The sequence below is a fragment of the Mandrillus leucophaeus genome, unplaced genomic scaffold, assembly GCF_000951045.1.
Source record: "Mandrillus leucophaeus isolate KB7577 unplaced genomic scaffold, Mleu.le_1.0 Scaffold1094, whole genome shotgun sequence".
NCBI classification, from domain to species: Eukaryota; Metazoa; Chordata; class Mammalia; order Primates; family Cercopithecidae; genus Mandrillus; species Mandrillus leucophaeus.
Genome location: NW_012099143.1, coordinates 371,733 through 396,302, shown reverse-complemented (window position 1 = coordinate 396,302; position 24,570 = coordinate 371,733). Strand labels below are relative to the sequence as shown.

General features: G+C 37.3%; 1 protein-coding gene across 2 annotated transcripts in view; it reads right to left on the bottom strand.

Moving 5' to 3' along the window:
* IFT80 (intraflagellar transport 80) overlaps positions 1 to 24,570 on the bottom strand; it is a 136,584-nt gene that overhangs the window by 70,932 nt on the left and 41,082 nt on the right. For both annotated transcript variants that reach the window (XM_011989295.1, XM_011989286.1), the window contains 2 exons: positions 19,257 to 19,346; positions 17,784 to 17,921 (listed from right to left, as the gene is read on the bottom strand). In XM_011989295.1, the coding sequence (XP_011844685.1) occupies positions 17,784 to 17,921; positions 19,257 to 19,346 (228 nt within the window). The remainder of the gene's footprint in view (positions 1 to 17,783; positions 17,922 to 19,256; positions 19,347 to 24,570) is intronic.

Here is a 24,570-nt window from a genome sequence, read left to right as displayed (position 1 = left end):
ATAACAATGTCGTCTTCTGCAATACCTCCTGAAGGACCTATGTGAGGCTGTATTACAGTTAACTTCTTTTTTAAATTGGAGTACACACTAAAATAACAATAAAAAGGATAGTATAAGAAATATATAAACCAGTACCACAGTCATCTATTATCATTACCAAGTATTACGTACTGTACATAATTGTACATGCTGTACTTTAATATGGCTGACAGCGCAGTGGTATGTTTACACAAGCATCAACACAAACACATAAGTAATGTGTTGTACTATGATACTAGGATGGCTATGGCATCACTAGGCAATAGGAATTTTTCAACTCCATTATAATCCTATGGGACCACTGTCATACATGCAGTCTGTCACTGACCAAAATGTTATTATGTGGTACATAATTGTATCACTTTTCAAAAATATAAATTTGAATAGTGACCAGATACTTGATGATACTTAAAAATTGCTGTTAATTGTTTTCAGATTTAATAATGGTATTGAGGTTAGGTTAACAATAGACTTTGTGTTTTCAGTGATATATACTAAAATATTTGGTGACAGAATGATAGGATGCCAGGGATTTGCTTAAGTGGGTGGTGGTACAGATGAGATATGTTATTAGTTGATAATTGTTGGAAGTTGAGTAATGGGTAAATAGCGGTTCGTTATACCAGTTGGTATATACACCTTTGATGTGTTTCAATAAATAGAATGCTCAAATTGGCTCAATTTTTTTTTTTTTTTTTTGAGACACAGTCTCGCTCTGTCGCCCAGGCTGGAGTATAGTGGCACGATCTCGGCTTACTGCAACCTCTGCCTCCTGGCTTCAAGCAATTCTCCTGCCTCAGCCTCCAGAGTAGCTGGGACTACAGGCACCTGCCACCACGCCCAGCTAATTTTTGTATTTTTAGTAGAGACGGGGCTTCACCACATTGGCCAGGCTGGTCTTAATCTACTGACCTTGTGATCCGCCCGCCTTGGCATCCCAAAGTGCTGGGATTACAGGCGTGAGCTACTGTGCCCGTTTCAAATTGGCTCACTTTTAGCCAGTCAGATCTCTTTCAACTTGGGTGTTTTTTTTTTTTTTAAGTCTTCTTGACAGACTCTTACAGCTTTTATTTTTTTAGACACTTTCCTTGTTTCCTAGTATGATAAAATGTCCAGATTCATATTTTAGATTTCCTGACTTACACGGGGAATTCTCAGTGGAGCACTGGTTCATGTTATAAAAATGTGGAAAATATTATTTAAAGAATGCCCACAAGTGCTTAGATACTATTACTGAGTTGATCATTGCTTTTCTAGGTCTTTTTAGTGGACAGAAATAGGTAATTTTTTCAACATAAAAAACAAACTCTAATGCTTTCCATTCCAATCCAGGAACTATCGGATTTCTACTTACCCTCTCCAATCTTACCTCAGGATCTCCTTTAATTAGCTGAAAAAATCCTAATTCTTTTTTTTTTTTTTTTTTTTTTTGAGATAGAGTTTCAATTCACTATGTTTTTCAGGCTGATGTCAAACTCGGTTCGGCAAAAAAAAATCCCAATTCTTTCTTTTTTCGAGACGGAGTCTTGCTCTGTCACCCAGGCTTGAGTGCGGTGGCACAATCTTGGTTCACTGCAACCTTTGCCTCCCAGGTTCTCCTGCCTCAGCTTCCTAAGTAGCTGGGACTATAGGCACCCGTCACCACATCTGGCTAATTTTTGTATTTTTAGTAGAGATGGGGTTTTGCCATGTTGGCCAGGCTGGTCTCAAACTCCTGACCTCAGGTGATCCACCCACCTCAGCTTCCCAAAGTGCTGGGATTACAGGCATGGGCTGCCACACCCAGCTAGTTTTTGTATTTTTAGTAGAGATGGGGTTTTGCCATGTTGGCCAGGCTGGTCTCAAACTCCTGACCTCAGGTGATCCACCCACCTCAGCTTCCCAAAGTGCTGGGATTACAGGCATGGGCTGCCACCCCCGGCCCTAAAAATCCCAATTCTTAAGACACCAATATAGATACTCAGAATAACACTATTAATACCACAAACACATGATTATAAAAGAGTTTAAAACTTCTTTTTGCATTCTATTTTTCCCTTAGGCCAATTTTCTTTTAAGCAACAACTTTGTCTGAAGGTAGGGCAGTCTTGAAAAAGTGTGAGGCTGACCAATTTGGTTTTTAGCTCTGGCCAAATATCACTGGCATTTCCTCAAATATCCAGTACCTTGAGGGTGTTCTACAACTAGCCAAAATCTCTCCATAAAGGGCCATCTCCTGGGCAAAAATATTCTATACCTCTCTTCACATGCTCTGAAGTCTGCTCTCAGCTAGCCAAGTTACTTAGAAAAGGACCTGATAAAAATAAGTTTAATGTGTTACTCCCATGATACTATTATATTTTAAGAAACAATTTCTTAAATCAAAGCAATAAAGCTAGTGAGGGAATTTTTTTATCAGTAAGAAGGTGAAATCCTTCCCAAGTTATCTTCTACCTACATGACTCATTGCTAACATTGGCCCTAAAATGCAATTACAAAGATATAGTTTATATCTTTGCAGGTATATCTGCAGTGTTCTATTACTGCTGTAACAAATTACCACAAATGTAGAGGCTTAGAAAAACATAAATTGATTATCTTGCAGTTCTCTAAGTCAAAAACCCAACATGAGTTTCACTGAGCTAAAATCAAGGTGCTAACAGAGCTGCATTCCTTTCTGGAGGCTCTGGGAGAAGGTCCATTTCCTTGATCATTCAGATTGTGGGCAGAACTGTTTCTTGCAGTTGTATGACTGAGGTCCCCATTTCCTTGCTGGCCATTCATAGCTTCTAGAGGCCACCTGCATTCCTTGGTTTGCAGTCCACTTCCTTCGCCTTTAAAGCCAGCAACAGCAGGTGGAGCTGCTCTTACTTTGAATCTGTCCTTCTTCGTCCACTAACCCCCAGCTAGGAAAGGTTCTCCGCTTTTAAGAATTCATGTGATTATATTGGATGACTGGATAATCCAGGATAATTTACCATCTAGAGGTCCCTACCCTTAATCACATCTGCAACATTCCTTTTGCCATATTAGGTAACATATTCGAAGGTTCTGGGGATTAGCACATGGATATCTTCGGAGGCCCATTATTCAGCCAGTCATTAAGTTACATTAGGAAGAACATAGCAGTTAATTTGGGGATTGTAAAAGCATATTCCTTTTTTTCTAAAGATTCATATTTAGATATGAGCATAAACACATAAAATGATATTTTTACTACTTTTTTTTCTTTTTTTTTTTGAGACAGGTTCTCACTCTGTCACCATGCTGGAGTGCAGTGGCGCGATCATAGCTTACTGCAGCCTCAATCTCCTGGGCTCAGGCAATCCTCCCACTTCAGCCTCTTGAGTAGCTACAACTACAGGCACTTGCCACCACACCTGGCTAATGCTTTTTTGGTATTTTTTGTAGAGATAGGGGTCTCACCATGTTGCCCAGGCTGATCTTGAACTGGGCTCAAGCAATCTGCCTGCCTTGGCCTCCTAAAGTCTTACCACTTTTTAAATGTAGTTTGCGATTTGTGGTTTTGGCTTTCAAGGACTTATTAACAATGATTTTTTAAAAAAAAACCTAAACCATATTTTGACTATGTGACCACGTTGCCACCAAGTGGTGGTAGGAACTTGGCATGTGGCACTGGATTATTAAAGATATCCAAAAGAAAACATTTTAAGTTATTGAAGAAGCTGCTTTTAAAAAGAAAAAAATAACCAAAATAGGTACACTTACCCCAACCTGCCTAGACACAACTCATTAGACCAGGCATGTGTACCAAACCTAAGCTGAGTCAGTGATCCCTTCCCTGAGGGAGTGCTTAAAATTGGGATTAAGAATCTTGTCTCAGTCTGACTGCTCTCTCAAATAAAAAAACGTATACTTCAGAGTTGTTAACACTGGTCACTTCCCAGCACATAAACTGAGGGGGGTAAAAAAGGTCAATCCACTGGAAAAGAAAAAAAGGACCTGGATATACAGACAGAAGCGACAAAAGACACAAAGAAAACAGGCACTTTCTGTGTTCTCCTAGCACTCCAGTTCCTGTTTCCTGAGGTCTGGCTATATCCTTTCCCTGGCTTCTGGAAGATATCCCTGTATCCTTATAACCAAATCTCCTTTTTACTTAACGGTTTCTTCTACTTTCTTCAACTAAAAGAAAACATAGAGTAAGTTTGAAGTCATAAGATCAGCCACACTTCTCCAGCACTGCTTGTGTTTTTCTCACTTCTGGCAGTGAGAAAAGGCTGCAGTGTTGCCTCTTCCTATATAATAACTTCATATTAAAAAACAAAGAAACAATCAATACACTAACACTTATAAGAAGAAGCAAGCAGGATGTCCAATGCCCATAGAAAAGGTATCATAGAATCGTGGAGTTGAAAAGAGAGAGGTAATCATTTAGCTTAGACAATTTATTTTGTAGATGAGAAATGTAAAGACCAAGAAGAGGCCTCTGACTTTGTAAATTCACTGCTGGAGCCTTGACTCCAGGCTCTACAAACATACTAATGCTACTCTTACATTAAAACAAAATAAGCAATCATGTTAAACAGCACAATATAGGGAATAACAATTCAGAATGTTTTATAAAGTGTTGATAGATCAAAAAATGATACATTCCTTTGAGCGAAGAGACTATTTTTTTCCTTCTGTATTCTGTCAAATTGCTTAGGCATGCAGGTTATTTCTCAACAGGGAAATAAATATTTAAACTAAAAAACATGACTTGACTATAGAGACTTTTAAAAGTATCTCCTCAATGCCAACCTCACCCTTATCTTTACTATTCCTGTATAAATATATTACATTGAAAGGATCCTCAAAAGGATAATCTTTGGCTCTTTCTGCCATCTTGGAGCCTGTGGAGGCCTGCAGGGAACAGGATGTCTAAAAGGGAAATAGGTTGGTAGGCTGTGGTACAAGATCATGTTTGCTTGCTCTAAGTGGGGTCTCCAGAACCAAAGGGAGTACACAGCTCTTCCTGAAGTTGAAGATGTTTATGCTAGAGATGAAACTGAATTCTATTTGGGCAAGAGATATGCTTATGTATATAAAACAAAGAACAACATAGTGACTCCTGGTGGCAAACCAAACAAACTAGAGTAATCCGTGGAAAGATAATTTGGGCCCATGGAAACAGTAGCATGGTTTGTGCCAAAATCCAAAGAAATCTTCCTGCTAAAGCCACTGGACACAGAATCTGTGTGATGCTGTACCCCTCAAGGATTTAAGCTAACGAAAAGTAAATAAAAGTGGATTTGTGTTCTTGGGGGGAAAAAAAGCATAAACTTTGGCCAAGTTCAAGAAATTCAATTCATAAAATTGTACATTTACAAAGTAAGTTTAAGTGGAAGAGAAAATAGATGCAAAGTTTCTTACATTCATTTAGGGCACATTAACTGATGTTTAGGAGCAGTTACTGCAGATGGTAAGTCATTGCAATTATTTTAATTGAAAAGATGAACAGGTAGATACCTTTTTATTATAATGCCTAACCGAATATTCAAAGACAGAGAAAATGAGAATCACAAAAAGTATCTCTTACACAAGCAATAGCACCACCTGCTGATAAATAAAAGCAACAATGTCAGCTAATTAAAAATGAGGCCAAGTACTTCGTATATTTAGATCTTTCCCCTTGGACACTATCGTTTAATACAGCATAATTCATTAATATATTGTATAATTTATTTATTTATAATAACTATGTTAATCTGAACATCTGTGCCCTTACAATTGGAATCAAGCATTTCTTAAAAATCAAAGGTAAAAATAAAATTTATCATGTAATATAGAAAACATTATGGTACTATGACTTTTAATTTTTATCCCAAAGGTAATTCATTTGTACCATATTTATTTTACTTACCATCCAGTAACGTACATTTAGTTTCTATATTTGTTTTTATGTTCCCTGATCATCTCACTTAAAATAATGCCATCTCCTTTGCCCAGCTTAATTTTTATAGCACTCATTACTGTTTAAAATATGTTACTTTTGCTTGTTTTTAGTCTTTCATTCGATGGAATAAAACCTTTCAACAACACAGAATTTATTTATGGATTTTCTTTGACAAGTAGGGCAAGTGCCTGGCATCTAACAGACTCTCAATAAATGTTTGTAAAAGAATTGATAAATATGAAAATAAACGAGCAAATTAATATGCAATGCACTTTTATACTTCCCTGAAGTAATAGCTATGTCAAAAGTTTCAAAGCTCTTGACAGATTTTACCAAATCATCCTTGAGAAAGGCTGTGCCAGTTAATGTTCCTATCAATGTTCCACAAAGAGCCCCATTTTCCCATTTTCTGATGAATGGGAATGGCATAACATTGTAATTTTTATCTGCATAAAACTCATTGCTAAAGAGACAACACATTTTGCATTTCTGGGGGTATGTACCCTTCTTTTATCCTTTGCTTTTTCCCAATTCCAGAATTCCCATAATATTCCTTTTGTATAATTTCTATCCTTTCACTGGTATTTTCTATTTGTTCAGACTGTGATCTGTTTTCCTTTGGCTCTTTGAGCATATTTAAGATCACTGATTTAAAGTCTTTGTCCAGTCTCTTCAATAAATTATGCTGGGAAGACTGGGTATCTATATGCAGAAGAATGAAACTAGACCCCTATCTCTCATCATATACAAAAATCAAGTCAAAATGGATTAAAGCCTTAAATTGAAGACCCAAACTATGAAAATACTACAAGAAAGCGTTGGGAAAAATCTCCAGGACGTTGACTTGGGCAGAAATTTCTTGAGTAATACTCCACAAGTACAGGCAACCAAAGCAAAAATGGACAAATGGGATCACATCAAGTTAAAAAAGCTTCTGTACAGCAGAGGAGACAATCAACAAAGTGAACACACAACTCACAGAATTGGAGAAGATATCTGCAAACTACCCATCTGACAAAGGATTAGTAACCAGAATACATAAGGAGACCCAACAACTCCACAGGAAAAAAATTTAATAATCTGATAAAAAATTGGGCAAAAGGTGTGAATAGACATTTCTCAAAAGAAGTCATACAAATGGCAAATGGGTATACGAAAAGGTGCTCAATATCACTGAGCATCAGAGAAATGCAAATCAAAACTACAATGACATATCATCTCACTGCAGTTAAAATGGCTTATACCTAAAAGACAGGCAATAACAAATGCCAGTGAGGATGTGGAGGGAAGGGAACACTCATACACCGCTGGTGAGAATGTAAATTTGTACAACCACTTTGGAGAATAGTAGAGGTTCCTCAAAAAACTAAAAATAGAGTTACCATATAACCAAGCAATCCCACAGCTAGGTATATACCTAAAAGAAAAGAATCAATATATCGAAGAGCTATCGCCATGTTTGTTGCAGCTCTGTTCACAATGGGCAAGATGTGGAAGCAACCTAAGTGTCCATCAACAGATGAATAGATAAAGAAAATGTGTTACATATACACAATGGAGTACTATTCAGCCACAAAAATGAATGAGATCCTGTTATTTGCAATAACATGTATCGAAATAGAGATCACTATGTTAAGTGAAATAAGCCAGGTGCAGAAAGACAAATATCACATGTTCTCACTTATTTGTGGATTTAAAATCAAAACAGTTGACCTCATGGAGATAGGGAGTAGAAGGATGACACCTGTAATCCCAGCACTTTGGGAGGCCAAGGTGGGTGGATCACTTGAGGTCAAGAGTTCGAGACCAGCCTGACCAACATGGGTGAAATCCAGTCTCTACTAAAAAAAAAAGTACAAAAATCAGCCAGACGTGGTGGCAGGCACCTGTATTCCTAGCTACTCAGGAGGTTGAGGAAGGAGAATTGCTTGAACCCAGGAGGCAGAGGTTGCAGTGGGCCAAGATTGCTCCATTGCACTCCAGACTTGGTGACAGAGCAAGACTCTGCCTCAGAAAAAACAAAAAGAAGGATGGTTATCAGAGGCTGGGAAGGGTCATGGGTTCGGGCAGGAGAGCGGGTGGGAATAGTTAATACGTATTTTAAAAATCAGAAAGAACAAGATCTACTATTATTTGATAGTACAACAGAGTGACTATAGTCAATAATTTAATTGCATATTTAAAAATAACTAAAGGAGTATGACTGGATTGTTTGTAACACAAAAGATAAATGCTTGAGGGAATGGATACCCCATTCTCTGCGATATGATTATTATACATTGCATGCTGCATCAAAACATCTCATATACGCCATAAATATCTGCACCTACTGTGTATCTACAAAAACTAAAGTTAAATAAAAAAATCAAATCTATAAAAGTAGAGAGTAGAATAGTGGCTACAAGGTGGTGCGTAGTGGGGAATGGGGAAATGATGATTAAAGGGTATAAAGTTTCAGTTAGACAGGACAGAAAGTTTTCAAAATCTATTGCATAGCATGGTTAATAATAATAACAAAGTGTTGTAAATTTCAAAATTGCTAAAACAGAAGATTTTAAATGTTATCACTACAAAAAATGTTATGTAAGGTGATAGACATGTTAATTAGTTTGATATAATCCTTCCACGATGTATACATATATCAAAACAGCACATTGTACCTGTACCTCATAAATATAAACAATTACTATTTGTCAATTAACAATAAAACTTTGAAAAAAATAAAGTATTTGTGTAATAAGTCCAATGCTGGGCATTCTCAGGTATGGTTTCTATTAATCTCTTTCCCTGTGAATGGGCTGTAATTTCCTGCTTCTTGTATGCCTTGTAATTTTTTGTAGAAAATTGGATGTTTTTAATATCATAATGTGGTAATTCAGGAAATCAGAATCTCTCCCCAACAAGGCTTGTGTTGTTGCTTGTTGAGGGCTCAGTTATCTGTCTATTTACTGACTTTTCCAAACTATTTTTGCAGACTGCTTTTTGTGTGTGGTCACTGAAGTCTCCATTCTGTTATCTCAGTGGTCAGCCAGACAGAGCCAAAAAAAAAGAAAAAAAATACTCTCCCACTCTTTGCCAGTTGGCTCTGACCTAGGCACTCCTTTAATACATAGCCAGACCACCTACAACTCTACTTTAGCTTTCACTCCTTGTTTGTTCATAGATGAAAGATTTTCCAGTGATACAAGCCTCACATCCTCTGGTCTTTTCTGAGCATGTGTCTGGCCCTGGACATGTATGTTACATTCCAGATCCCTCAGTATATGTGAGGACCCTCCAAAGCCCTTATTCTTTATATTTTTTATTTTTTTATTTTTTTTTTTGAGACGGAGTCTTGCTCTGTTGCCCAGGCTAGAGTGCAGCGGTCTGATCTCAGATCACTGCAAGCTCCCCCTCCCGGGTTTAACACCATTCTCCTGTCTCAGCCTCCCGAGTAGCTGGGACTACAGGCACCCGCCACCACGCCTGGCTAGTTTTTTTGTATTTTTTAGTAGAGACGGGGTTTCACCGTGTTATCCAGGATGGTCTTGATCTCCTGACCTCATGATCCACCTGTCTTGGCCTCCCAAAGTGCTGGGATTGATTACAGGCATGAGCCACCATGCCTGGCCAATAAAGCTATTTTTAAAGAAAAATCATAGAATAACATGCTGTCCTATAACCCAGTCTTTTTACTAAATAACATCACAAATATCTTTCCAGATAATTAAACATGATCCTTCTTCTCCATTTTTAATGAGTTGAGGGTACTGCACTTTAGGTATATAGAATAATAACCAATCAGTCTCCTGCTCATGGATATTTATTTTTACTTTTCACTATTAATACTGTGATGAAAACTGATATGCATATATCTTTGTGTACTTATGCAATGATCTCTTTAAAGAAAATTCCTAGAAGAGAGATTCCTGAGTCAAGGGATATGTGCGTCTGACATTTGGATATGTATTATCAAACTACCCTTCAAAAAGTCAAATCACTCATATTTCCACTAATACTGTATAAACAAAGGAGCTCAATTCCTTCCTGCTCAACTGAAACTGAGGGTTTTAGGTCATTATTAATCTTTTCAACTTATTGGGTAAAATATATTATTTTATTTATTTACTTCTTTATATTTATTTATTAGTTAAATTGAACATCCTTTCATGTTTTTATTGGCCATTTATATTTGTCTATGAACTATTTATGCCTTTTGGCTATTCTTCAGGATAATTTCTTGAACGATGAAATTCAAACAGGTAGCTTTCCCACTCCACTCCACCTTGAGAATCACTGCAGTAGTTTAGCATAGCTCTGAAATGTGCAAAGCTAATTTTTACAAACTCATGTTCAATTATTTAAAATAAACTTCTGATATGTAAAGAATTACAATAGCAGAACAGCTGCTATTAGATCTGCCTTCTCACAGATAACACCTATGCACTCCAGACAAAATACAAGTATTTGAAGACTGGACAGCAATCAAAAGTAGGCAGACAGCCACTTTGGAAAACAATTTGGCAGGTCCTCAAAGAGTTAAACATAGGGTTACACTTATCGTAGCAATTTTACTTCTAAGTATACACTCAAGAAAAATTAAAACACGTCCACACAAAAATAAAAACATGTGTTCACATAGTCATAGCAGCATTATTTCTAATAACCAAATTTTGAAACCACTAAATGTCCATTAACTGATTAATAAACAAACAAAATGTGTTATAAACATATGATGAAATATTATTTGTCTATAAAAAAGAATAAAGTACTGGATACATGGATGAATCTTGAAAACACGCTAACTGAAAGAAGCCGTCACAAAAGGCCACATAATGTATTATTTCATTTATATGAAATGTCCAAAGTTGACAAATTCATAGAAAAAAAGTAGATTAGTGGTTGCCAGGGACTAGGAGTGGAGTAGGGAAAAATAGGGATTGACAGTTAATGGGTACACAACTCCTTTTAGAGGAAAGGAAAATATTCTAAAATTAGAGTTTGGTAATGGTTGCACAACCCTATGAATATAGTAGAAAACACTGAGTTGCACATTTTAAATGGGTAAAATGTGTCATATACAAATTGTATCTTGATAAATTTGTTTTTTTAAAAAAGCCAGAAACTTGAGAGGAGTCAATGGTTGAAAGAAGAGAACAGGGCCGGGCGCAGTGGCTCACACCTGTAATCCCAGCACTTTGGGAGGCCGAGGCAAGCAGATGACCTGAGGTCAGGAGTTTGAGACTAGTCTGGACAACATGGCAAAACCCCGTCTCTAATAAAAACTACAAAAATTAGCTGGGCGCTGTGGCAGGCACCTATAATCCCAGCTACTTGGGAGGCTGAGGCAGGAGAATTGCTTGAACCCGGGAGGCAGAGATGGCAGTGAGCCGAGATCGCGCCACGGCACTCCAGCCTGGGTGACAGAGCTAGACTCCCTCTCAAAAAGAAAAAAAAAAAGGAACGCTGCACCTCAACTAAAAGTTTGTGAAGAGCTCTCAAACACTAAATAGAAATTTGATAAATTTGTGGAAAATGCTAGAGTATAGATCATTTCTGAAGATTAGATTTTTATATATTTGATATTGAAATTATTTCACAAAATCTGGCCCTGGATAAATGATTACATTATTTAGACATACATTCATTATGCCACTTTAGGTTACAGATTATGAGAGAAACAAAAAGAAACAACGGGCTACATTTAAGGGTAACATTTCCAGATTCAAGAAAACATGTACTTTTTAAAAGAAGCCTTGGCAAGTTTTTTTCCGAAAGAGAAAACATTGTGTGAGAAAAGCAGCTGATACCAGCTGACTTAAATTTTCAGGTCTAAATTGACACCATTAAGAGTAAGTTGGGTAAACTTACTCTAAGTTGACACCAGCAGTTACCATATCTACTTACTTGGTAAGAAGAAAAGGTAAAGAGTCTCAATAAGCGCTGCCCTTCTTCCCTTTCATCACACTAACCTGCTTTGACCCTCCAGACATATTAGTTCTCATTAGTAAGAGCAGCCTGTTCCTGTTTTTAAAATTTATTACAACTGTAATTAAATAACTGAGTGTATAATTAATTATTTAACATATGTCTTATCAACAAGAAAGTAAACTCTATAAAGGCAATGTCTGCTTGGCATTCTTAAAAAAGATATGCAGAGGCTGGGCATGGTGGCTCATGCCTATAATCCTAGCACTTTGGGAGGCCAAGACGGATGGATCACTTGAGCTCAGGAGTTCAAGACCAGCCTGGGCAATATGGTGAAACCCCGTCTCTACTAAAAATACAAATTAGCTGGGAGTAGTGGTGCATGCCTGTAGTCCCAGCTACTCAGGAGGCTGAGGCACAAGAATCAGTTGAACCTGGGAGGCAGAGATTGTTGTGAGTTGAGACAGCGCCACTGCACTCCAGCCTGGGCGACAGAGCAAGACTCTGTCTCAAAAAAAAAAATAGACATGCAGAAAGTATTTACATACTTTTATTAAACTCAAAATGCTCATAGCATTTATATCTTAGTGAGTAGAATTATTCCCCAATAAAGATGTATATCACCAGGCCGGATGCGGTGGCTCACGCCTGTAATCCCAGCACTTCGGGAGGCCAAGGCAGGTGGATCACGAGGTCAAGAGATCGAGATCATCCTGGCCAACATGGGGAAATCTTGCCTCTACTAAAAATACAAAAATTAGCTGGGCGTAGTGACACGCACATGTTATCTCAGCTACTTGGGAGGCTGGGGCAGGAGAATCGCTTGAATCCGGGAAGTGGAAATTGCAGTGAGCCAAGATCATGCCACTGCACTCCAGCCTGGCGACAGAGCGAGACTCCATCTCAAAAAAAAAAAAATGCATGTCACCTTAAAAATAGTTTCCCATGTTTTAACTAATACATATTTCTAAAATAAATTGGATAACTTCAAAAAAACAACATTTTTTAAAAAGAGAAAGAAGGCTGAATTACATGATTAGAGAATCTAGGGAAAACTAAACAAAAGAAAGGATAAAGCTATTTTTTCCCTTTTCAAAAACTGTACATTTTATTTGAAAATGTAGATTTAAAAAATGTACATTTTGAAAATGTAGATATGCAAAAAAGAAGAAAACTCACCTATCACCACCTACGACTAAATCAACAAACTCCAGACATAACCATTGTTAAAATTTATTATATCATGTCAGACTATTTTTCTGTTCATTTATACTGATATATACTAATAAGATCACCCTATGCATAAAGTTTGTAACTATTTTTTTCTTGTGGTCATATATTTTAAAACATTTTCATGGTATTATAAAAGTAATGATCATTTTTAATAACTATATAATAATTCATTGTAAGAATTATATTCCATAATTAAGTTAAATAATATCTTACTGTTAAGAGTTTTATATTGCTTTTCATTTGTTAAATTATAAATAATGCTCCACTAAGCATTCTTTATCTTATTATTACCTTAGGATAAATCCTAAAACTGGAATTGCTGGGTTGAAGTATATGTTTATTTCTTGGGTTTTTTATATAAAACGTCAAAATACCCTCCAGAAAGAATCAAACAAATAAATATATTTAGTATAGATATACATACACACATAAATAACACATTAAGTAACTCATAAAAATCTAAATATTAAGTAACTCATAAAAATCTAAATGATAACTGTATAAAAGGATATATTACAGGGTTAATACAAACCTTGCAAAAAGAAAAGAAATGATTGCATAAATGAATTCCAAATACTTTTGTGGAAATACACAAGGCAGAAAATGAAACAAAAAAAAAATCGATAATTCAATGAATGAAAGTTAAGTGTTTGAATAGTATTTATAACTAGTTATTCTAAAAGAATCAGTCTAGAACATTAAGAGATAATATCATCACACATATGATTCATATACTGTCAACATTGTTGCCGCAGCAAAGTGGCAGACATAACCCAACAGTAATTTTTTTTTTTTTTTTTTTGAGATAGAGTCTCGCTCTGTCACCCAGGCTGGAGTACAGTGGCACAATCTTGGCTCACCACAAGCTCTGCCTCCCGGGTTCATGCCATTCTCCTGCCTCAGTTTCCCGAGTAGCTGGGACTACAGGCACCTGCCACCATGCCCGGCTAATTCTGCTTTTGTATTTTTAGTAGAGATGGGGTTTCACTATGTTAGCCAGGATGGTCTCAATCTCCTGACCTTGTGATCTGCCCACCTCTGCCTCCCAAAGTGCTGGGATTACAGGCGTGAGCCACCGCGCCTGACCCCCAACAGTAATTTTAAATGAAGAAGATGCTTAGAAAGAGTCAGAAGAATAAATTACCTGAGATTTTTAAGAAATGTAATTTTTTCTGTTATACTATTCTCTTTTGGTATCACCTGCATTATAGTTTACTGTTTCATCTCCAAATTCAAGGTATATTTTCTGCAGTAGAGTAAGCATTGCCCATTTCAGAACTCAAAAGGAATTATCAAGCATCTCACTAAGTCTTCCTTCAAGTGCCCTCTGAGGACAACCTGCATAAAGACAACTAGGAAACTTCCTAAAAATACCACTCCACAGAGCCTCATTCTCTGAGATTTTGATTCTCCATATTGCAAATAGTACCCAATAATGTGTATTTTTGCAATACCCAGATGATACTTATGAATGCTGAAATTTAGGTAACTTGGTTTACTGTTGTAATGATTGAATAGGGCATTACATCATGAAAGGGCATTATCCTCAGGCGAACATCCAGACAGTAAGGAATGGAAACTCAGGTAATTATTCTTGTCTCTTTCTACTTATACAGCAAGGATTTATCTCCTGAACCTGTCTATTTCTTTCCATCTCCATTGCTACTTCCCTATTATTCAGGCCAACGTCATCATTTTCTTGTACTACAACAGCTCCTAATTAGCCATCCTGCCTCTAGTGTACCTCTACTCTAATCTGTCCTCTATGATGATCTTAGAGTATGCTTCCCCCAAAATGCCAAATCTAATAAGGTAACTATCTAAAATAGATCAGTGACTCATCATTGCCCATAAGATAAACTCCAAACTATTGTGGCCATACTAAACTTTTAATTTTTCTAATAAACCATGATTCTTCACCTTTGTTTATTCTATTCCTTCTCTCAAATCACTGTTCCTTTGACCTCAAAGCAGTATTTCCAACATTTGAATACTACCATGTTACTACACACCATCCATGGCTCTCTACCGACTAATGTACTCAATTTCCAACTTCACTGTTTCAGCTGTTCAAAGAAAATCTTATACTAGATGCTCAAACAGTATAACCAGAGCTGCTCTGGTTGCAGGTAGTGAGAGAGATCAGGGGCTCAACTCCCTCACCTCTCTTCTACCCCACAGCAACCCCAAAGGAGGCTCCACAAAACAGAATTAGATTTTAAAAGACTGAAATCTGGATTCTGTTGCATGGCAAACACTTTAGTCCATCTATCTTTTCTGTATTATCTCCTCATATTATGCCATGAAAATTTTACCGACACTGCACAAAAAGCACCATATTCTTTTGTACTTTGATTTGCAAGAGGTTTCTTTTGCCTGCAACTCTCTGGCCCAATGTTGTCTCCTTGGAGAACTACTAATTCTTCAAGGCTCTGCTCTCTAGTCAATGTCCCACAAGCTGAGTTAGGCTCTTCCACACCTTTGCAGTGCTTGTATAAAAACCTTCCCATATATCACTTATCATAATGCACTGTAAGTACTATAGTCTAATTCTCCACTACACTGTCAACAACTTGAGTGAAAGTCTTTATATCTTTTTCTTATTTATATCCCCAGTTTCTAGAACACAGTCTGATGAGTAGTATATATTTAATGTCTATTGAATAAAAGATAGATGCTAACATTCTAAATAAAAAGACTAGGTGCTTAATGAGATAAACCTTTAATTCAAGCTTTTAAAATTTTTAAATATTTTAATCAAAATGACAACCTAAAATTATGTTTAAATTGGCTTATTAATAAACTGTTAAGTATCTACTGTGTTGCACAAATAACAGAGAATTACTGAACTATGGGATTTTGACAATGTAAGAATGTAATACATTGTGAAAATGAGACTATATATTCTATAGATTTAGAATCATTGATAGGGAAAATCAGAAGTAAAATCTCCTTAAGTGATTAGATGGGATGATTCAACATCCTGATGCTGTAATTGAGAAAGGAGGGACCTAGCAGAAAAGAAATTAGAAAAACATACAAACAAACTTAGAGTCAATGGAAGGCAAGATCAAAGGAAGTCAAACATGAGATGGACCTTTAAGAATGAGCGGAACTGGGGCCGGTGTAGTGGCTCACGGTTGTAATCCCAGCACTTTGGGAGGCTGAGGTGGGCGGATCACGAGGTCAGGAGATCGAGACTATCCTGGCTAACACAGTGAAACCCCGTCTCTACTAAAAATACAAAAAATTAGATGGGCGTGGTGGCCGGCGGCCATAGTCCCAGCTACTCAGGAGGCTGAGGCAGGAGAATGGCATGAACCCTGGAGGCGGAGCTTGCGGTGAGCCGAGATCTCGCCACTGCACTCCAGCCTGCGTGACAGAGCGAGACTCCATCCCCGCCCCCCCAGAAAAAGAATGAGTGGAACTCGCTATGGTCTAAGACAGAAATCAAAGTATTCCATGAAATGAGAAAACGAGTAGGGATGTTAGTAAGAGGCAGGAAAGGTTCGAGAGTCAATGTTCAACGTGATTTGAACACACTTAGAGAGTTGCGGGTGAAAAGACTGAATGGATTTTATGACACCAGGTTTCAAACATTTTCTAAAGCCAGGCAGAGGACTTCATATTTATGTGGTAGAAAACAAGTAACTAGAAATCTTAACAGATTAAAAGCTCTAAAAAGTCTGTCTTATTCTGCGTTAGAGGCAAATAAGCCACAGAACAATTACATGATTTCCCAGTTAGGAACAGTATAAAACAGCCACACTTACCACATAATGCTGCTGCTTTTGGGGTACTTCAACCAACAATTCATTCAAGTACAATGGGTAAATGCTGCTGAGGTTGGCTATTTCCCTAAGTTCTAAACAGAATTTGTATGAAGGAGGGCATATTTTCTTGTGAGGAAAAATTCTTGCATGTATTCAAATATTAATCCTTGACAAAGAAAAATATGTCCTTTGGTTATTTATTTATTTATTTAGAGACAAGGTCTAATTCTTACCCAGGCTGGAGTACAGTGGCACAATTATAGCTCGCTACAGCCTCCACCTCCTGGGCTGCAGCGAGACTCCCACCTCAGTCTTCCCAGTAGCTGGGACCACAGGTATGCACCTTCATGCCTGGCTAATTTTTAAAAATTTTTTGTAGAGACAGAGTTTCACTATGTTACCCAGGCTGGTCTCAAACTCCTGGGCTCAAGCAATCCTCCCTCCTTGGACTCCAAAAGTGCTGGGATTACAGGCATGAAACACCACATCCAGTCATGTCCTCTGGTCTTAAAATGACTGCTTTTCAAATGCACTATTAATTCCTTACACAAAATATGCAATCGAGATTTCGTATGAAACATATTGACAGCAAAAAACAAAAAAAAGTTTATGAGCTAGTCAGTGAAAGGTTAGAAAGAAAGGTTTAAAACTGAATTTTCCATTTTGAATGGGCATAAATTTTAATATTTTAAATATTTCATCCTTCACAATCATGCTCAAAGTAAGTATTTCCAGAAAGACAAATAGTAGAGAACGTGCCCATTCTTCAAACTTAAACAGATTTTGGTCCCATATATCTTGTATTGATTGAACCAGTATATTAAGAAGACAAATCAGAAAGATTCAACCAAATGCATCCATTGAAAATGTTTTTTAAAGATTGAGAACCATGTGTGTTGTGCATTACCACATTTATGACAGCACATCTGTGATTGCTCACCACTATAACTTACCCCAGTTTTATCACACAAGCGTAAAGTATGAAATGATCCAACAGCAAATAATTCTCCATCTGGAGCCCAGGCAACTGAAGTAATAGGATGCTCATGAGGTTGTGAATTGTACAGTGGGCGGCCGTAACTATCCCATACCTACAAAAGCAATTTTTAAAAATCTTTTATAATATCAGGGAGAAGTTTACCAAAACTAAAAGAAAAATAAATAAATAAAAATGTTTTATAAGAGACACCACATAAAAACAAGTTTGTCTTCCAGCAAGGTAGTAAATAAAAATTTAGAAATCAGCACCTTATATATTAGCAATTAAATGTCTTTACTATCACACGAGGGGAAAACAAAGCTGTATTCCTTTAAGCCTAAATATTTCAAAAAGAAACTATTTTATAACACTGTCATAATTTTCAGATTTTACTAAATCTCTGAACATAAAATCTACCCACTTTAAGTCTTTTAAATATAATAGTACTTTTTGAAATGTTTACTTCTTAGCTTTGTTTTGTTTTTTGAATTTTAGAGACAGGGTCTCACTCTGTGGCCTAGGCTGGAGTACAGTAGCATGATCATAGCTCACTGCAGTCTCGATCTCCTGGGCTCAAGAGATCCTCCTGCTTTAGTCTCCCAAGTAGCAAGGATTACAGGTACATGCTGCCACACTTGGCTAATTTTTTAATTTTTGTAGAGACAGGGTCTTTTTATATTGCCTAGGCTGTTCTCCAGCTCCTGGTCTCAAGTAACCCTACTGCCTTGGCCTCTCAAAGCACTGGGATTATAGGTATGAGCTACCATACCTAGCTTGCTTACCATTTTGCCTAAATTTTTTTCTCCCTGTAAGGGCTCTACCTACTTTCTCTAAAAGTATTTATTTCAATTTAATTGTGTCTAACTCTAGTTATTAATACATTAAACCTTATTCCTCTCTACAAATTATTTTGACCTGAAATTGATCAATATTTAGTAAACCAGCAGGGTTGATTTTTAAAAACATACTGAATTGACTTAAAGTGAGTCATGGTAAAATTACAGGCTATACTGATATTGTTAGTTATTAAATATCAAACTCTATAGATCAACGAGATCCTCTTTCTTTTTTTGAGAGAGAGAGGGTCTCACTTTGTTGCCCAGGCTGGAATGCAGTGGCACAATTATGGCTCACTGCAGCCTCGACCACCTGCACTCAAGTGATCCACTCAACTCAGCCTCCCAAGTAGCTGGGACCACAGATGTGCTCCACCACAACTGGCTAATTTATTTTTGTAGAGGTAGGGTCTCACTGTGTTGTCCAGGCTAATGAGATAGTCTTTTTAAAGTCCATGCTTTAAAATACCACTTAACATTATAAAATAATTTGCTAAATTACTGGAGTATAAAGACATGGCTAAAGTAAAAAACTAAAAGAATATTCTTACATGCTAAGTACTTATAAATTTGATTCTTTCAGCCAAGTGATAAATCTAAACATTACATACCTTATATTTACAGTCTTCACCAGCAGATAAAATAAGATCATTGACTGAGTTCCAATCTACTTTTAAAATAATGCCATCATGAGCTTTCCACTGTGAGAAAAAAATAAGATATTAATTATAACTTTAAAAGCACTTAAGTTTTTTTCTATAAGAAAATATATTTTGCCTCTTTCTAATGACTCCCTTGTCATCTTCTCAAGGATTCCTATCTTCCTTTTATAGCCATTGTACAATACCTCATTTGCTTCTTTCATTTGTAATTTACACTAACGCAAGCACCTAGCACCTAAGACATCCACTATACAGCTTCAAACCTTATGAATTTCCTCAGTTGCCTGGACTCCAGATGGAAAATCACTTGCTGCTAAACTATTTCAAGATTGACATTTGTATGATAACACTGAATGAATATGTTATGCATTCCAAAAATGTCAACTGAATCCAAATCTTGCTTTCTCCTTCATACAGCAGATGCCATTACTCATATTGCCTTCATGCTTGTTTATTTATTTATTTATTGAGCAGGGTCTCACTGTCACACAGGTTGGAGTTCAATGATGTGATCAGGGCTAACTGCAGTCTCCACCTCCCACACTCAAGCAATCCTCTTGCCTCAGCCTCCCGAGTAGCTGGGATTACAGGCACGTGTCACCACACCCAACTAATTTTTTTTTTTTTCATTTTTGGTAGAGAACTCTTGCTTTGTTGCCTAGGCTAGTCTCAAACTCCTGGGCTCAAGTAATCCTCCTGCCTTGGCCTCCCAAAGTGCTGGGATTACAGGTGTGAGCCACCATGTTCGGCCCCCCTAACCATTTTTTTAAAAAAACTTCTGCACAAACATCTTTAATACCCTCTTCATTTCATTCTGTTCATCATATTCTTCTAAGTTTCATTCACTTTATCTTCATGTGTCTGGTTTATAACTGGAGTACTCTGAGAAACTTTTGCTGTATTTACCATGTAACAAAAAGATGTTTTCCATAGATAAGTATATATTCTATGTATATAATCATTCTTTGGTATCTGTAGGGGATTGGTTCCAGTACCTCCCACTGATATGAAAATCATAAGTTCCTAATATAAAATGGCACAATATTTGCATACAACCTACGCATATTCTCCCACATACTTATAATCGTCTCTAGATTACTTACTATAGAAATAAAATGGCAATACTATGTAAATAATTGTATTGTTGGGAATAATGACAAGAGCAAAGTCTATACACGTTCAGCACAGATGCTATCTTTTTTAATATATTTGATTCATGGTTAGTTTAATCTATCAGTGCGGAACCCATGGTTACGCTGAATGTACATACTATGCATAGACATGGGTGTTTATAAGTCATGCAGAAACTAGCAATCCAAACAGTAAACATGGATGTCTTGCTCTTAAATGTAATTCATGGGCCCATTTGGCTATTATCTAACATGTAATTAAATGCTACCATAGGCAGAATAATGAAACTAAAAAGAATTAACCTTCTTTTAAGACTATAAGTATATTTTAATGTCTGAGTCAACTGACTTCACATCAAAGGGTGGCAGATTTTAAGGGCTTTACCCTCAGGCCCTGCCCAATCTATTGTTCTTATTGTATACAGTACAAAGTATTAAATGTGGGCCAAATAAACTCTAAGAATAAGCAACAATTCGTAACTTGCTATATTCAAAATATACAAAAATATACATTTTCAAAAACAAATGTTTTGATAACACATGTTAAAAAGCAATAGTTTTCACAATTAACTGCCAAATTAATCCAATGTCCTGAAATACACGACAAGGACAAATGTAACAATATATACAGCTACACATATACATACAGATTCTTTTTTGTTTTTCTTTTTTTGAAACAGAGTCTTACTCTGTCATCCAGGCTGCAGTGCAATGACCCGATCTCGGCTCACTGCAACCTCCGCCTCCCAGGTTCAAGCTATTCTCATGTCTCAGCCTCCCAAGTAGCTGGGACTACAGGTGCCCACCACCACACCCACCTAATTTTTATATTTTTAGTAGAGATGGGGTTTTGCCATGTTGGTCAGGTTGGTCTTGAACTCCTGACCTCAGGTGATCCACCTGCCTTGGCCTCCCAAAGTGCTGAGATTACAGGTATGAGCCACTGTGCCCAGCCACGGATTCTTAAGAGTTTCACTTTAAAGGAACAAAATAAATATTGCATATTCAAGATTTATGAATAAAATGAGATTTAAATTTTCCTCACACTGTAATTTAGGGTATCAACATATATTACAAATATTTGCATATTGTTATACATACAATAATTTTTATTTATTTCTTAATTTATTAGGCATTTTGTAAAGTTCCTTTGAACAACAAGCTCCTTGAAGGCAGAAACTATGTTCTGTTTCATTTTGACTATCTCATACCTACCACAGTGCCTGGTATATAATAGGTATGCACTACATTTTTATTCAATGAATAAATAAAAATTTCCTTAGTATAAAACCAAGTTCTAGGTGTCAAGAAGGCTTTAAAGGAAATGAGGTATATACTTCTGAACTGCATTCCACAAGCAAGAATTAATTAAGCACACTTTTTTGTGTACAATCCTAATTTGAATATGTTTTTATGCTCAAAAAGAATTGCAACTGCTTTAGTCTCCCAAAAGGAATAGATAATTTGCATGAAGTTACTAATTATACTTTAAGTCCTGTTCCTCTCTAGCTAATTTTGGCAATGGATACTTTGCTTCTCTCTGCTACCTCCTGGCCCAAAGGTTCTATTGAACCACTAAACCATATTTTACTTGACCAACGGTGATATAACCAGCTTCCTGAGTTTCATTTATACAAGCTAATGACAGGTATCTAAACAAATTCACAGGGACACCATTCCAAGATGGCTGAATAGGAACAGCTCTGGTCTGCATCTCCCAGTATGATCAACACAGAAGATGGGTGATTTCTGCATTTCCAACTGAGCTCTGAAGACAGCAGTGGTTTTCCCAGCACAGCGTTTGAGTTTTGAGAATGGACAGACTGCCTCCTCAAGTGGGTCCCTGACCCCCATGTAGCCTAACTGGGAGACACCTTCCAGTAGGGGCCAACTGACACCTCACACAGGCAGATACCCTTCTGGGACGAAGCTTCCAGAGGAAGGATCAGGCAGCAATATTTGCTGTTCTGCAATGTTTCCTATTCTGCAGCCTCTGCTGGTGATACTCAGGCAAACAGGGCCTGAAGTGGACCTTCAGCAAACTCCAACAGACCTGCAGCTGAGGGTCCTAACTGTTAGAAGGAAAACTAACAAACAGAATGGAACAGCATCAACATCAACAAAAAGGACAACCACACCAAAACCCCATCTGTAGGTCACCAACATCAAAGACCAAAGAGAAACCAGAGCAGAAAAGCTGAAACTTCTAAAAACCAGAGCACCCCTTCTCCTCCAAAGATTCGCAGCTCCTCGCCAGCAATGGAACAAAGCTGGACAGAGAACGACTTTGACGAGTTGACAGAAGTAGGCTTCAGAAGGTCAGTAATAACAAACTTGTCCGAGTTAAAGGAGCATGTTCTAACCCATCCCAAGGAAGCTAAAAACCTTGAAAAAAGATTAGATGAATGGCTAACTAGAATAAACAGCGTAGAGAACACGTTAAATGACCTGACGGAGCTGAAAACCATGGCACGAGAACTACGTGACACATGCACAAGCTTCAGTAGCCGATTTGATCAAGTGGAACAAAGGGTATCAGTGATTGAAGATCAAATTAATGAAATAAAGTGAGAAAAGAAGTTAAGAGAAAAAAGAATAAAAAGAAACGAACAAAGCCTCCAAGAAATATGGGACTATGTGAAAAGACCAAATCTCCGTTTGATTGGTGTACCTGAAAGTGATGGGGAGAATGGAACCAAGTTGGAAAACACTCTTCAGGGTATTATCCAAGAGAACTTCCCCAACCTAGTGAGGCAGGCCAACATTCAAATTCAGGAAATACAGAGAACACCACAAAGATATTCCTCAAGAAGAGCAACCCCAAGACACATAATTGTGAGATTCACCATGGTAGAAATGAAGGGAAAAAAGTTAAGGGCAGCCAGAAAGAAAGGTCGGGTTACCCACAAAGGGAATTCCATCAGACCAACAGTGGATCTCTCAGCAGAAACTCTACAAGCCAACAGAGAGTGGGGGCCACTATTCAACATTCTTAAAGAAAAGAATTTTCAACCCAGAATTTCATATCCAACCAAACTAAGCTTCATAAGTGAAGGAGAAATAAAATCCTTTACAGACAAGCAAATGCTGAGAGATTTTGTCACCACCAGGCCTCTCTTACAAGAGCTCCTGAAGGAAGCGCTAAACATGGAAAGGAACAACCAGTACCAGGCACTGCAAAAACATGCCAAATTCTAAAGACCATCGATGCTAGGAAGAAACTGCATCAATTAATGGGCAAAATCACCAGCTAACATCATGTCAGGATCAAATTCACACATAACAATATTAACCTTAAATGTAAATGGGCTAAATGCCCCAGTTAAAAGACATAGACTGGCAAATTGGATGAAGAGTCAAGATCCATCAGTGTGCTGTATTCAGGAGACCCATCTCACATGCAGAGACACACATAGGATCAAAATAAAGGGATGGAGGAAGATCTACCATGCAAATGGAAAGCAAAAAAAAAGTAGGGGTTGCAACCCTAGGCTCTGATAAAACAGACTTTAAACCAACAAAGATCAAAAGAGACAAAGAAGGCCATTACATAATGGTAAAGGGATCAATTCAACAAGAAGAGCTAACTATCCTAAATATATATGCACCCAATACAGGAGCACCCAGATTCATAAAGCAAGTCCTTAGAGACCTGCAGAGAAACTTGGACTCCCACACAATAATAATGGGAGACTTTAACACCCCACTGTCAATATTAGACAGATCAACGAGACAGTAGGTTAACAAGGATATCCAGGACTTGAACTCAGCTCTGCACCAAGCGGACCTAATAGACATCTACAGAACTCTCCAACCCAAATCAACAGAATATACATTCTTCTCAGCACCACATCACACTTATTTCAAAATTGACCACATAGCAGGAAGTAAAGCACTCCTCAGCAAATGTAAAAGAACAGAAATCACAACAAACTGTCAGACCACAGTGCAATCAAATTAGAACTCAGGATTAAGAAACTCACTCAAAACCACACAACTACATGGACACTGAAAAACCTGCCCCTGAATGACTATGGCCTGCATAACAAAATGAAGGCAGAAATAAAGATGTTCTTTGAAACCAATGAGAACAAAGATACAACATACCAGAATCTCTGGGACACATTTAAAGC